At 24.7% G+C, this 17,146-nt stretch overlaps 1 protein-coding gene across 6 annotated transcripts in view; it reads left to right on the forward strand.

Annotated features, from left to right (window-relative positions):
- LOC117177926 (glutamine--fructose-6-phosphate aminotransferase [isomerizing] 2) overlaps positions 1-17,146 on the forward strand; it is a 114,512-nt gene that overhangs the window by 22,004 nt on the left and 75,362 nt on the right. For all 6 annotated transcript variants that reach the window (XM_033369039.1, XM_033369042.1, XM_033369043.1 and 3 more), the window contains exons 2-3: positions 5,107-5,214; positions 12,175-12,264. In XM_033369039.1, the coding sequence (XP_033224930.1) occupies positions 5,107-5,214; positions 12,175-12,264 (198 nt within the window). The remainder of the gene's footprint in view (positions 1-5,106; positions 5,215-12,174; positions 12,265-17,146) is intronic.

The following is a 17,146-nucleotide window of genomic DNA, read 5'->3' on the forward strand; positions in this document are numbered from 1 at the left end:
CATACATATCCATATATACACATGTGGGGCGAAAATTCAATTGTTTTGTTAAAAATGTAACTATTTTGTGAAAAATGATATTTTTAAATCTAAACTTTATCTGTTTGATTAAAAATTCGTCCCTTTTTGCGTGAAAGTTCAATCATTCAGTTATGAATGGTACATAATTAATTTTTTATTTCTAGAAAATTCAGCTATTTGGTTGAAAATTTATTTCTGTAGGTTGAAAAATCACGTATTTTGTAAAAGCATTTTTTTAAAATAAACTGTTTTTTTAATTCATCTTTTTTGATAGAAAATTAATTTTTTTTGTTTTTGAAAACTCCACTTTTAGACATTAAACTTTTTAGCTTAGTCTCAACTTTTGCGTTGAAAATGTATCTGAACAATTAATTTTTTGTTTGTTGAAACTTCAACTAATTGGTTGAAAAAACATCCTTTCAAGTTTAAAATTAAACTTTTTTTGTTAAAAATTGAACTGTTTTTTTTTTAAATGCAACTTTTTTTGTTAATAACTCGTCTTTTTTGGTCGAAAATTCAACTGTTTTGTGAAAATTCGTGTTTTGATAAAAAATTCCTTTTTTTATGAAAAGTAAACTGTTTTCTGAAATATTAATCTTTTTAGCTTGAAGTCTCAATTTTTTCATTGAATATTTATCTCTTTTGGTAGAAAATTAATATTTTTTTGTTTAATGATCCACCATTATATTTTTGCTTAGAAATTAATATTTTTTGGTTTGCAATTCATTTTTCGTTTGTTGGAAATTAAACTAATTGGTTAAAAATGCAACTGTTTTTTTAAAAGGCCAACTATTTTGTTGGAAATATAATCGTTTTGTTGAAAATTCAACGATTTAGTTGAAAATTAATTTTTTTTTAAATTGGAAACATAACTGTTTTTTAAAACATTCAACTTTCTAGCTTGGAGTCTTAAATTTTTCGTTGAGTATTTCTTTTGGTAGAAAATGAATATTTTTTGGTATTATATTTTCCGTTCAAAATGAATATTTTTTGGTTAAAACTTCAACTAATTGTTTGAAAATTTAAGTGTTTTGCTAAAAAATCAATTTTTGGTTGAAAATTCAACTATTGGTAGAAAATTAATAGTTTTGGTTGAATGGTCCACTATTATTACTTTCGTTGGAAATTAATTTTTTTTTATTGAAACTTCAGCTAATTGGTTGAAAATTCATCTGTTTTGTTAAAAGTCACATTTTTTGTTGAAAATTTAATCATTTTGTTCAAAAATGAACTATTTTGTGGTAAATTCTCCCATTTTGTTTGAAAATTCAACTAATTTGATTGTAAATGCAACTGTTTGGTTTATAATTAATTTGTTGTTGTTAAAAATACATTTTTTCAGAATAAATATTCAACTGCTTTGTTAAAAGATCAACTATTTTGTTCAAAATCTAACCATTTTGTTCAAAATTTAACTATTTTGTCAAAACCTCATTTTTTAAGTTGAAAGTTGACCAGTTTTTTGAATCATCATTTCTGCTGGAAAATTAAACTATTTCGTTGGAACTGAAGCTTTATTTTGGTTGAAGCTTAATCTTTTTATTTGAAAATTGGACCATTTGCTTAAAAATCTTATTCAATTTAATCAGGCATCTATACATTATTTTTATTTAAACGAATTTATTTCCCTATTTACTTTTTAGAACTTTAATTGAAAATAAACATTTGGGAGGTAGATTTATTTTTTCTCCGATAACTGTAAAATCTTACGGAAATAATTAGATACAGATAAACATGTGTTTGAATTCAAATTTAAATTTAAACCTTGAAATGGAAAAAGTGAGAGGACAAAGTGAGAAGTCGAGTGAAACTGAAAGTCTTTCAAATGCCACGAAGGTCCTTCATTTACCATACTGGTCCAACTTGAGTGAACTTTATAAGAGCCGCTTTATTATTTATCATGATTGATTTAAAATGAAACTTTCTTCTCCTTTCATATGTATCTAAGAGTAGGAGCTAACAATAAAAACCTAAAGAAGATTTCACAAAAAATGTAGTTCAGCCTTTTCTTAGCATAAATTATGATAAACAAATTTAAGAAATAAATTTCAGAATAAATTAAAACTCGGATTCACATCTTTATTGACACTATTTGCCAATTATTTTCAAGTATTACACTACTCTGATAATTTTTTGAAAAAAATTACACTAAAGACTTCCTTTGAAAATATTGTTTCGCGAATTTTACTGTTTTTTGTGAATTAAAAAATTATAGTTCAACTTTCAAACAAGTACCTAGTTAAATTTTAAACTAAAAGATCCGTTTTTGACTATAATGCTGAATTTTTAACAGAAATTAATGAATTTTCAATTAAGAAAATTGTTTCCAACCAAAAAAGAAGAATTTTTAACTAAAAAATTAGTTTTTAAATAAAAAAAAGTCTTCAATTCAGTTAAAAAAAGGAAAAAACTATACTAGGGGAAGCTTCAATTTTCGGTTTAAAAAAACTTTTAACCCAAAAAAAACGAATTATCAACAAAATAATTAAATTTTCCACCAAAGAGAAGAACTTTTTCAATTAAAAACAAATATTGAACTAGAATAGTTTAATTTCCATTTTTTTTAAGTAATTCATTTTTCAGCAACAAAAGAATTTTCAACAAAATAGTTAAATTTTCAACCAAAGAGATGAATTTTCAATGAAAATGATAAATCTTAAACTAAAAGAATGAAATTTTAATGAAAAAGTTTAACTTTCACCAAAATAGTTAAGTTTTACACTAAAAAGATTAATTTACAACTAAGAAAAGTAATTTTTAACTCAAAAAGAAGAATTTTAAACTGAAAATAAAAAATATTTTCAATTGGAATAGTTCAAATTTTATTACAAAAAAAAATTTTTAACTAAAAAAAACTATTTTTCAACTAAAATAAAACTGATTTTCAACTAAAAAATTAATTTTCAACCAAAAAAAAAAAAATAAGTTTTCAATTCAGCTAAAAAAAGGAAAGAACTATCCCATGGGAAAGTTCAATTTTTGGTTTAAAAAAACTTTTAACCCAAAAAAAACGAATGATCAAAAAAGTAATTAAATTTTCCACCAAAAAGAAGAACTTTCAACAACAAAAATTTCCAATTAAAAACAAACATTCAACTAGCATAGTTTAATTTCCATTTTTTTTAAATAATTCATTTTTCAGCAAAAAAAGAATTTTCAACAAAATATTTAAATTTTCAACCAAAGAGATGAATTTTCAATGAAAATGATAAATCTTAAACTAAAAGAATGAAATTTTAATGAAAAAGTTTAACTTTCACCAAAATAGTTGAATTTTAAACTAAAAAGAATAATTTTCATCTAAGAAAAGTAGTTTTCAACCAACAAAGAAGAATTTTCAACTAAAAATAAAAAATATTTCCAATTGGAATAGTTGAAGTTTCAGTTAAAAAAAATTTCAATCTAAAAAAACTATTTTTCATCTAAAAAAAGTAATTTTCAATGAAATAATTACATTTGTTAACCAAAGAAATGAATTTTAAGTTAAGATGATTAATCTTAAACCAAAAAATGAACTTTTAATGAAAGAGTTTAACTTTTAACCAAATAGTTGATTTTAAACTAAAAAGATGAATTTCCAACCAAGAAAAGTAATTTTTAACCAGAAACGTAGAATTTTCAAGTAAAAATAAAATAATTTTTTAGCTGGAATAACTCAATTTCCAGTTTTCAAACATTATTTCCAGCAAAAAAACCACGAATTTTCAGTAAAAAAATTCAACATAAATTTTAAATTAAAAAAGATAAAATGTCAAACAAAAAGTGAATTGTTAAATTTTCAGTTCAAAATGATGAATTTCCAACCAAACTGATGAATCTTTTAAGTAGAATAGTTTAATTTTAAACCAAAAAGATGATTTTTCAACCAACAAGTTTAATTTTTACAAAAAAAGCATATTTTCAATTAAAAAGGGTAATTTTTCAACCAAAAATTGAATTGTTAAATATGTATTTAAAATAATTAGTGTTCAAACAGAGAGATTAATTTTTAAATAAAATGATGTAATATCCAACTGAAGTAGTTAAATTTTCAGTTAAAAAAAAAGTTCCAAATAAAAAATATTTGTAAACGAGATGGTTCAAGGTTCAACTGGAATAGTTACATTTTCAGTAAAAAAAATGAAATTTCAGCAAAATTAAAAACAAATTTTCAACAAAAACAAAAGTTAATTTTTAACAGAAGAATTTAACTTTCAACCAACTAATTAAATTTTCATAAAAAAAGCTGAATTCTGAACGAAAAATGTAATTATAGTTGAACAAATTTTTTTTCATTAAATAGTCACATAAATTGAACAAAAAAAGATGAATTTCGAACAAAATAGTTGAATCCTCAACCAAACCAGATTAATCCATTTTCTACAAAATAGACGAATTTTTAACAAAATACATCAATTTTCAACTGAATAGTTCAATTTTCTATCACATTTTTTAGTTAAAATGAACTTTTTTGTTAAAATTCGTCTTTTCAGTTTTGAAATTCAACAGTCTTCTAAAAAATTAAACTTCTTAGCTTCCAAATTCAACTATTTTGTTGAAAATTCAACTAATTTTAATTGAAGTTTAATCTTTTTTGTTTGGAAATTCTGTTTGTTTGAAATTTACATATTTTGTTAAAAAGTAATCTTTTTTGTTCGAAAATCCTACTTTTTTGGTAAAAATTTTTTCTTTCTGGGTAGAAAATTCATTTTGTTTGGTTGAAGTAGATAAAGTTTCAAGAATTGAAAGCTCAATCTGTCCAAATTTGAATCCTATTACTTGTTTTTAATTTTCCCGAATTTCGTAGTTAAAAAAAAGGTTTCAAAATAAAAATATGAAATTTAAAAACTATATTTAACTCTGCAGTACTTTAAGAATAAAAAAAACATGTATAAATTATTTAATAAACGCGGTACTAGGAAGTAAAATGAATAGATTCGTTTCTTGTTATCTATATTAAAGATAACAAGAAATGAGATTGTGATCCTTTTTTTGTATATTAAAAAATCACGTGGTTTGCCCTTTCTAATTTTTTACAACTTAAATTGATTGGAATTTAATTTATCTACTGGTTTCTAACTTTTTTTAAATTTATTTTTGTTAAAGGAATTTTCGCTTATCTGAACTACTTGACCCCAAAGAGCAGGAGGGAGATCCTGGAGCTTCTTGTTGGAGGACTAAAAAGGCTCGAATACCGAGGATATGACTCAGCTGGTAAACATTTTTCTTGTTAATAAGCACGCCTAATTAATGATAATTGTAAGAAAAATAACAAGTTTCTTCTATGAAATATCTAACGCTGAAAAATCCAGAAAAATAAAATTCCCCAGACTGTAAAATTCATGAAAAAAGAAAATATTGGAAATAGAAAATTCCGGTATTATAAAAATGCCGGCAACTTTAAATTCTCGAATTGGAAAATTCAAAATAGTTTATAATATTCCCAAATTTGAAAATTTCCGATGATAGTTAATTTTTAAAATATAATTTCCGACATTATGGGACGAATGAAAAATCTTAATAATTAAAATTTCCAAAACTGGAAAATATTCGAAATAAAAAATTACTGAAATTAGAAAATTGCCTACAATTTAAAATCCACGAATTTAGAAAATTCCCGATGGTTTATGATAATAACGAATTTTTAAAATTCACAGAATAAAATTTTCTCTCGGAAAATAAAAAATTCATTAATATTATAAATTCTCGGGAATTTCAAATTCGGTAAGGTTATCAAATGTCCGAAAATTTTATTGTTCAGGATTTTAATATGTCGACAATTTTATTATTTCGATACTTTTCTCATTTGAAAATTTGCTCTTTTGGGAATTTTAAATGGTCGGATATTTTATTTTTCCCATTTTCCGGAAAGACTGTAAAATCTCGAAAAATAAAATTCCCGACACTTTACTCCCCTAATTGAAAAAAGCCCGAAAACTAAAATTTACGAAATTATAAAATTGTCGAAATATTAGATTCTTGAATGATAACATTCCTGAACAGTTTATAATATTGCGGAATTTGAAAATTGTCGACAAATAAAATATTTGTATCAAAGAGCATTTTTTTCAGCACTGATTTATTTCAAAATTTTATTTTTTAAATGAAAATTTCGGTTTTCGAGAACGTTTGTTGTGATTTAAAAAAATACCGTGCACACTTTAAAACAACATTCTTCATCTAGAAATATATTTTTTTCAATTATTGTTATTTTAAATTCAAGCAGTAATTAAAAAACTTTAAACTTTAAAAAAATTCGGAAATTTTACAGCTTTGAGAATTTTATTTTTCGGGAATTTTCAAATTCAGTAAAAATTCAGAAAAATAAAAATTCAGAATTGGAAAGTTTCCAAGTAAAAAAATTCCCAAACAGTTTATAACATTACCTAATTGGAAAATTCCCGAATAATGGAATTTGCGACAGTTTATAATATTACTGAATTTGAAAATTCCCAAAAGAAAATTGCGGAATTATATAATATCCCGACTAGAAAATTCAGGAATTAAAACAATTTACTTTTTTTTAAATAAATATCATTCATTAATTGAAAATACAAAAATCAAACATTTTTCTCAAAGAAATTTAATTTCAGCACTGATTTATTTCGGAATTTGTTTTTAATTATTGTTTTATATTTAAAATTCGATTTTCGAGAACACTTCTTGTATTAAAAAAAAATACCATGAATAGTTCCAAACAACATTTTTAATCGAGAAATATATTTTTTCAATTACTTATTGTTATTTTTAATTCAAGCAATAATCTAAAAAACTTTAAACATTAAAATAATTCTTTTATTTTATATAAATAAATAATATTGATTAAAAAACATTTTTTATAATTGTTTGTCTTCTGGATTTTTCTAGTTCTGATATTTTATAATTCGGCAATTTACTGTCGACACTTTTATTATTCGCAATTTTTAAAAATATTACCAAATTGAAAAATTCAATTTTCCAGTTTAGTAATATTATAATATATATGGAAATTTTCCAGTTCGGGATTTTGACATTTCTTAAATTTTATCATTCGGAATGTTCCAATTCAAGAATTTTATAGTTTTGGGAATTTCATTTTTCGGAATTTTTCAATCGGCTCATTGGACGACTTTTATTTCGGGAATTATATTATATCTGGAATATTTCAGTTCGGGAATTTTTAATTTTGAGTAATTTTATTTTTTGGATGAATTTTCTGGTTGCAATATTTTGTTTTTCGGGACATGGAAGTGTTATTTTTCTGGATTTTTCTCTCGTTTCGACGTTATAAAATATCCAAAACTAAAATTTCCAATAGAGGAAAATTTCTGAATTATAAAATTCCCGAATCCAAACAGTTAAAAAATTCTTTCAATATTTAAAAAGTAAAGTAGAAATATATGGTTAACAAATAAAAGTATTTTGTTTTATTGACACATTTTATTTTGATTTATTAGTTCTTATTTTATTATGAAAATCGTTTTTTAATTGCTTAAGTTTGGAAACTTTATTTATTAGTAACAAGAATTTACAAATTCGGTAATATTATAAACTCTCGGGAATTTTCTTATTCTGGAATTATCCATTTCGGAAATTTTAAATCGTCGGTAATATAATTTCAGTAATTTAATTTTTTCCCGGATTTTGTAGTCCCAAAAAAATTTTCGATCCATTAAAAGCTTTAGTTAGGAAACTTTTGAAAATTGAATTTTCTGGGCTAGTTTTGACCCAAGAAGTCATTTTTAAAGGCTTAATAAAATTTGAATAGAAATCTATTTATAGAAACCTTGCTTAAAAATGTATTCAATTTATAAAATTGATCAAGAATGAAATTTCGTACCTGTCAATTAAATAAAAAACTAAACTTTGAAAGTGTTGAATTAAAAAAAAAATTAGATAAAAACTTTCTTAAAAAGCTTTTTCAAAAAGAGTTTCCTTTTATTCTTTTTAGAAATTCCAAACTATTCTGCAAATTTTTCTAGTCCATGTTCCTTTAGTTTCAAATAAAAATTTTATCATACATAAATAATTCACAAAAAATTTATTATGACATCAAGCAAATATTTGACTAATTTATTATAATTGAGTTGTCAGGAATGCTTTGTAAACTTCATCTATTCAAAGCAATATACTTTTAGTGAGAGGATCTTTCACAAAAGGTGCATTGTCTGCAGCAAATGACCTCAAAGGCGTTTTAAATTCTTATATAAGTCACAAACCGGAATCGATTTTTAAGGAAAATTAATACGGCACTCGAAAAAGCAGGGAAAAAATTTGGAATCAGATTGGATCTTTTTTAAATTAAATTTGTATGTTATGAACAAAAAATGTCAAAAAATAAAATGGCGGGATTTTTTGAAAAACGAACTTTACTTTAAAAATTTTTGATACTTGTAATTTGTTGTCTTGTTAAAACTCGAATGCATCAATGTCCAAAGTTTTGCAATTTATTTATTAATTTAAAAAAACCGTGTGAAGTGACGGCATTTTTTTATAATAAGATTAAAATTGTATTTAGGAATAACAGAGGAGTTATTTAAATTTGTTTAAACCTTTGTTGAAAGGCGACAATAATTTTAACAATGTAATATGTTTTTTATTTTTAATTGAAATTTCATTTTTTATAAACAATGCGCCACATATTTACTATCACGAAAAGCGAATATTTGAATAATTTATTATAATAAAGATGCAACAAATACATTGTAAAGTTCATCAATTGACTGTAATGTATTTTTAGTTAGAGGATCTTTCACAAAAGTTGCATTGCCCCTGAGGGTGATATCAAAATTATTTCTTATTTTTCAATTTCTCACTCCCTTAATTAGTGTGAAATATTGAAAAAAATATCTTGAATTTTCACGCCCAAAAGTGGTTAAATATTCAATAAATCGTTTAAAAGAATTTCCAAAAGAATCGTAAATTACCAATGATTTCTTATTTTGAAAAATAAATGTTAAGAGAAGATTGAAAAATATTTCAATTTTTTTGCATCGAAAAAGAATGAAAAAGTTTTTAAAGCAAAAATGTGCAATTTTGCAGGATTAGAAAACTTCAGATGAAATTCGAGTAAGTTTAAATTTAAAAATTACTTAAAAATTAAAAAGATTTCAAACAATTTTAAAGATAATTTATATATTTCTAATGATTTTGAAAAAGAAGCTCTTTAAGAATTTTGAAAAGATTGAAGAGAATAACAATTTTCTTAAGATGCTTGAGAAAACTTCAAATGTTTTTTTTTTCTGTAAAACTAATTTTAAGAGAAAATTAAAAATGGAAAAAATAGAAGCAAGTTTAAGAGATATTTAGAAATATTAAAAAGATACAAAAATAATTAAAAAGATTTATAGATTTCAAAAGAAATAACATAAAGTGTTAATTTTTAAAGATTTCGAATATGAAATTCGAAGCTTTCTAAGATTTTTAAAGGTTTAAAGAAAATAAACAATTTTTCTCATACTTCACGGAATACATTTTTAATGATTTTCAGTTAAAAAAAATAATTTTTCAACTAAATTTCAAAAGATTAATAAAAGTGTCAAAGAAAATATAGAAGATTTTAAAGCAATTTTTGTAAGGTTGAAAGATTTTTCAAAATTTTAGTAATAATTCTAGTCAGTTTAAAAGATATTTAAAAAATCATCTCTTTTGGCAGAAATTTAATCATATAAAATTTAATTTAATTAATCTTTTTAGATTTTAAATTCAGCAATTTTGTAGAAAATTTCAAACATTATTTTGAGCTTTACATTTTCTGTTTAAAATTCATATTTTCGGGTTTCAATGTTTTTGTTTTATTTTATAGGAAATTCGTGGAAATTTCTGGTGAAAATTGATTATTTTCTGGTTAAAAAAATAGCTTAAAGTTTAAAATGTATCTATTTTTGTTGAAGATTTAAATACTTTTTTGAAAATTATTCTCCTTCAGATGAACTTATCTGCTTTTTATTTTAAAATTAAAGTATTTTTGGATTGAGATTTCAACTGTTACATTTTTCATTGATAATTTATATTTTTTCTTCCAAATTTAATTAACTTTCATGAAGCTTCAACAATTTTATAAAAAATAAAAATATTTGGTTGAAAAATACATTTTTTGTAGACAATTTATTTTTTTAAGTTTAAAAGTTTGTTTGTTTCATAGAAAATTCGTCTTTTTCTTTAAAAAATTCAACTCTTTTGGTAGAAATTTAATATAATATTTTTTGCTTGAAAATGTAACTGCGTCGTTGAAAATTAATCTATTTTGGGCGAAGATTTAACTTTTTTTAATTAGTCTCTTTTAGATGAACTTAACTGTATTTTATTCCAAATAAAAGTATTTTTTGTTTGAAATATCAACTTAATTGCAAATTCATCCATTTTGTTTGAAATATAAACTATATGGCTTTAAAAATTCGTATTTTTTGATTGGTTTCATCTGTTTTTTATTTTTAAAAATAAACACTGTTTTTGGGTAAAATATCAACTTTTACATTTTTGGTTGCAATTTTTTTTATTTTTTGTTAAAAAATTAATCTTCGTAATAGAAAATTGTTTGAAGATTAATAATTTTAAGTTGAAAATTTAACAATTTTATTTCAAATAATTTTGATTATGATTCAAAATTGATCTTTTCATTTTAAAATTAGACCATTTGCATGATAATTGAACTATTTTGGTAGAAAATTCAAATATTTGATGAAAAATGTACCTATTTTGTTGAAAAATGGTTCTTTTTGTTTGAAAATTAATTTTTCAACTGAAAATATAACTATTCGATTTTGGGTTTACAATTTATCCTCTGTATTTGAAAATTAGTCTTTTGTATTTGAAAAATCAGCGATTTTATTGAAATTGGTTCGTTTTGGTGGAAAATTAACGCTTTTAACTGAAAATTCTAATATTTTATTTGTGGTTTAAAACTGATCTCTTTTAGATGAAAATTCAACTATTTGTTCGAAAATTTATGTATCCAGTTGAAAAGCAACTATTTTGGTAGAAAATTTGTGTTCTTTTTTGGTATTGTAAAATAATTTTTTGAGCTAAAAAATTAAACTATTCTATTTTTGGTCAACAATTAATCTTTGTTATTTGAAAATTAGACTATTTGTTTGAAAATTAAACTATTTTATTAGAAAATTCAAAATTTTAATGGAAAATGTAACTATTTTGTCTTTTTTACTTGAAAATTAAACTATTTGATTTAAAATGCACGTATATTTTTGAAAATCCGCTATCTTGGTAGAAAATTCAAATAATTGGTCAAATTTCTAGTTTAAAATGAATTCTTCTTTAATTGAAAATTTATCTATTCCATTTTTGATTTACAATTGATCTTTCTCAGTGGAAAATTTCACTATTTTGGTAGGAAATTCAACTATTCAGTCGTAAATGAACTATTTTTTTACTCATCTCTTTAGATTGACAATTCAACTTTTTTGTAGAAAATTCGTCTTTTTGGCTGGAAAGTCCAACAAAATTTGGCTATGTATTTTTCCTAAAAATGTTGTAGAAATTTATTATTTTTCTTGAAAATGTAACTGCTTGGTTACCAGTTGAACTATATTGTTGAAAATTATTTTTTTCCGTTGAAAGTGCAACTATATCCTTGAAAATTCGTGTTTTTTGCTAGAAATTTAATTTTCTTGGTAGAAAATATTTTGTAGAAATTGGGTCTCTTTTGGTAAAAATGCAAATGTTTGTTTGAAAATTAATCTGTTTTGGTTGAAGATTCAACTATTTCGTAAAAAATTAGCCTCTTTTAAATGATTTGAATATTAAAGATTAATTTTTTTGAAATTTTGATTTGTCGTATTTGAAATCTTAAAAATAGAATTTGTTAAAAAAATAAAAAGGAAAGACAGAATTTTAAACTGGATTGGATTAAGCCTTGAGGTTGTGTTTACTGTTTATATATATTTTTCTTAAAAGGATTCTGGGGTAATGTCCTGTGAATGAGGGTTTGATGACTCCTGTATTTTCTCAAGGAATGCATTTAAATTTATAAGAAGGTGACCTGGGACTCTTGGGGTGAATCTCCTTGATTCTGCTGGCGCCATATTTTTTTGCATTCTTGAGGATTCGCAGAATTTCTCTCTTTTCGTATTTTATTTGAGGAGAATGTCGTTTTGCTGAACCCTAGCGAAAGAGAAAGGAGTCATCGTTACCTTTGAATGGAGATTCTTCAACTTTTCTTCATCTTTTACTTTTCAGGTGTTGCCCTTGACACTCCTGGCTGTAAGGACATTTCCATTATCAAGAAGCAGGGAAAAGTTGTCACTCTCGAAGAGGAAATTTTCCAGCGTAAGACAATTAAATATTCTTCATATTAATTATTTAATAATTAACGATAAGAATTTATAAAACATTGTTAGGAATATTTGGAATTTTTAACTTTTAAACTTAACGTTAAAATTTTGTTTTCATTGAATCGTTCAATAATTTATGCATATACAATAGAAGCTTCTGAGACATTTGAAGTGAACAATTTTAAATTAAATGCCGTTAAGTTGTGAAATTAAGAAATTTAAACTTTTATAAGTTGTACGGTTGGAAGATTATAGATTTTAACCGTTAAAGGGCATACTGGGTGTAAAACACCCAGCGACTCATTTGCGCTTTAACAAAACGTAATAAATTCAAGAAAATGGAACACATGGCGCCAGATTAACAAATGACATGAAAACCTATTTTTCTATGTCATTTTTACATAATTTTGATTTTTATCATTTTTATATGCAATTTAAAATCAGTCAAATCGTTTAATCAAGCAAAGTAGGGTGTTTCATTTTTCATTGAATTGAAGCTTTTATTTTTCAGAATATCAAAAACTTAAAAAGTTATGAATTTTAGAGTGAAAGAAGTCATTTTTAAATTTTTTGTTCAAAAAGGATTTTTTTTTTAATTAATTAAATTTCCGAAACTGTTATGAAACCTTTTTCTCCTTGAACTAGATAGATTAAACATCATTAATTGATTTTCTTGTAAAAAACTATCCAATACCGTTGCAACAGCACACGTTTGAAAACCCTTGGGTACATAACACCCAGTATGCTCTTTATGTAATTTTACGGAAGTGTACCCTTTAAGGGTTAAATCCTAGCTATCATATTCGATTCATTTTTATGAATCGAATTTTATTTAAAATTTTTTACAATTTTTATAGGTATTAGAATATAAATTAATTTCATTTTAGTCGTAAAAAATGAACAATTGTTCAATCGTTAATCATTTATCGAAAACTGTGTTCCTTTTCAAATCTTTTTGTATATTATTTTTAAACTATTCTAAAAAATTTTCAAATGATTTAAAATTTTCCCAGGTATCTTAAGAAAATTGTGGTATTATATTTAAACCCTTCACAATCTTTAAAACGCTTACATTTTTTTACGCTCTACATTTGCTTTAATCTTTTTAGAATAATTTCAAATTTCAAATTGTTTCTGAAATTTTGACAAAAGTTCTAAATATTTATGAAAATTATTCAACATTTTTATAAAATTATCTAAAAATCCTTCAAATTAAAAAAACTTGCCTTTTGAAAATCCCTTCAAATTCTTAAAATCATTCTCTTTAAATGAATTATTCAGAGTAAAAAATCATTTTCTTTAAAAATCTTAATAATTTTTTGTATCCTTTTGAAGCCTTTTAAAATGCTAAAAAATCTTCTAAATTTTTTGTTTAAAATCTTTAAAAAACTAAAAATAAAATTTAAATCCTTTCAGGTTTTAAATTATTTTTCAGTGATCTTAAAACCCTTTTATGTCTTAAACTCACTCAAATTTTTTTAAATTAATAATTAGTTTATTTTTATTTATTTATCAACATTTTTTTTCTTTTTATATTAATCATTCCAAATATTCTCTTAAAATAAATTTTCTCAAAAGAAAACATCACTTGCAATTTTCACACAAATTTCTAGCAATTGTTTTTATCATCTTACAAATTTTAAAATCCTTGAATAGCATCAAAAAATTCTATTGTAATCTTCACAAATTGATATTTTGTTTTCAATTCTTTATAATCTTTTTAAGTTTTAAATCAAGTTGTAATATTTTTAAAACTTCTAAATATCTCTTAAACTTACGCAAATTTTCGAAAATTAATAATTGTTTAATTGTTCTTTATACATGAAAATTGAACAATTTTACTTATAAATTAAATAACTTTGAAATAGAACAATTAAAATTGTAATGTTCGAAGTTTAAATTTAGTCGTATGAAATTTAAACTATTCAAGGCTCTCTATTTCAAACAACTCAGTTTCAAGTTATTTAGTTTTAAATATATATAGTTATTAAAAAATTATTCTTTTTCCTGATTGGTATTTTTTCAATTGAATTGATTTTAAACTTGAATATCTTAGATAGATTTTTCTTTGCATATTCTAATTTAGTTTTCATAACCATACAAAATACTAACAGTATTTAAAAGTTGTGAACAAACCAACGTAGCATCAGAGACTGTAAAATATATAATGCGTTATTTTTCAATAAATTTTATATTATAAACAATAGTTCTCAATTTCGGCTATATTGGTATAATATAAGACGCATAAGACAAGTTAGAATTTTTTTCAAATTTTAAAAATTAAAAATAGGGTTAAAAAATGTTAAAAAATTTTTTTTTTGATGTTATGTTTTAGTGATGCACTTCTAGTTTTTTTTATTAAAAAATACTTATATTACCTACTTCAACATATATTTTATGCAAATTTTACATAGGGGCACTTTATGGTTAAAGTAAACCAAATCTAGCGCGGAGCGCTGCGCACTGCGTGTATTGCGTACAGCGCACAACATTACCTCTACTAGGCCTGCGACATCACATATCGATCGAAAACGACAAAACTGATTTTGATGATCGAAATATACGTTATAGTCACTCATAAGGCTTGTTAGAACATTTTAATTTATTTTTAAAATAAAAAGTAGAAGTAAAAGAAATGTTTTGAAAAGTTATAACTTTTTTTTTGAGGTTGAGTTTTAGTGATAAAATTCTAGATTTTTTAGCAAAAAAATACTTATATTGTCTACTTCAACATATATTTTACCCAAATTTACATATTGGTACTTTATGGCTTAAAAAAAATCTGGCGTGGGGCGCCATGCGCGTATTGCGTATGGCGCATAATATTAACTCAAAACCTAGAACATCACGAATCGACCGAAAACTACTGATACGATTTCGATGATCGAAATATATGTTATAGTCAGCCACGAGACTAGTTAGAACAAAAAAGTTTGAAATTTTTAAAATAAAAAATAGGGGTAAAAGAAAAGTTTAAAAAATGTTCAGCATTTTTTAAAGGTTATGTTCGAGAGTCTAGTTCTAGTTCTAGAGTTCTAGAGTCTACTCCAAGATATATTTTACCCACATTTTTCGTGCTATGTGTCGTGCATATGCAATAGACGTAGGTAATACAAGTACACGCAAGACTTTGTTTTTTAAACCATGAAGTGCCCCTATGAAAAATTTGAGTAAAATATATGTTGAAGTAGAAAATACCAGTATTTCTTTCCTAAAAAAACTAGAGGTGTATTGCTAACCCTGGCGGACCGAAGGAACCGAAAGGAGCCTCTACAAAGTACCTGTAAAGACGCCATTGGGTCCCCATTCGGTTCATTTTTAAAAAACTCAAAAAAACTGCAAGATCAACTCTTAAACTGTTGGAATTCGGATTCTAAGTTAAATTTTCTATTAGAGACTCACGGAGTAATCGCAATACTTTTTTTGCAGCTTTAAAAATGTAAAAAAATGTCATTAACTTCTGCTCAAGGTGACTGCAAGCACATCCATAATAGCTCAAGTAGTATGTTGCGCGCGAAGTTTAAAAATAAAATTCTCACTTGCATCCCAGCGTTGTCGCCTGAGGTTTCCACTGCATGGCGCTAGCATCCATACAAAATTCTTAAAGTTACCGACGGAACGCATATTAACTACTACTAAAAGAAGATGCACTTGAAGTCGCCTTTGGCCCATGTAAATGACAGGTATTTTATTTTTTAAAGTTTTTAACGCTGCAAAAACAAGTATTGTGATTACTCCGTGAGTTTCTAATGCAAATTGTAACGTAGAATCCGAATTTAAACAATTTAAAAGTTGATTTTGCTGTTTTTTTAGTTTTTAAAAAGGAACCGAATGGGGACCCAAAGGGGTCCTTGCGGGTACTTTGTAGAGGCTCCATTCGGTTGCTTCGGTACGCCAGGGAAAACACAATTTCAAAAAAATAAAGTTGGAACTTTTAAAAACATTACTTTTACCCTTACTTGTTATTTAACAAATTTAAACTTTTTTGTTTCTAACTAGTGTTTTGCGTGACTATAACATATATTTCGATCAATAAAATCAGTTTCGTCGTTTTCGATCGATCTGTGATGTTCCAAGCCTTGAGTTATGGTTATGCGCTATACGCAATACGCGCATGGCGCCCCACGCCAGATTTTGTTTTTTAAAGCCATAAAGTACCCATATGGAAAATTTTGGTAAAATATATGTTGAAGTAGATAACATAAGTATTTTTTCCCCTAAAAACACTAGAGCTGTATCTCTAAATCATAACCTCAAAAAAAGGTCTGGCATTTTTTATACCTTTTTTACCCCTATTTTTCAATTTAAAAATTTCAAACTTTTTTTCTAACAAGTTTTGTGGGTGACAACAACATATATTTCGATCATCAAAATCGCTTCAGTAGTTTTAGAGAAGAATTACTTTTTTATTTCACTTTCCCCCTACCTAACTCCCCTAAAAATAAGATTGTTGGATTATCCTTTAGAGGAATGTTATGTCATACAGATGTCCATCTGTAGTGGTAATATGAACTTGATACGTGCGGGGGGAAACTTTTGCATGCTTATCCCCCTAAGTCCTTCTTGTATGTTTACCAGAAAAATTAAGAAAGTTATTGCAAACTTAAAGAAAAAACTTTTAAAACTTTGAAAATGATCTCTTATTACATAAAATCATACGAAACATAAAATACGAGTTTAATCATCATCATTAGTTTACCTACGAGGGTAGTTCAATAAGTCCTTAGAATGACCAACAGATGGCGCGCGAATCGCTCCAAATCATCTGTTTTCAATCAGCACCACTCGCGACTAGATATATGGTGCAGTCACAGTCCACATCTTCTGAGTTTACGTGTTTTTATAACCAATTGAAAAAAAATTGTTCGTTAAGAAAA

Source organism: Belonocnema kinseyi, chromosome 8 (genome assembly GCF_010883055.1).
Source record: "Belonocnema kinseyi isolate 2016_QV_RU_SX_M_011 chromosome 8, B_treatae_v1, whole genome shotgun sequence".
NCBI lineage: Eukaryota > Metazoa > Arthropoda > Insecta > Hymenoptera > Cynipidae > Belonocnema > Belonocnema kinseyi.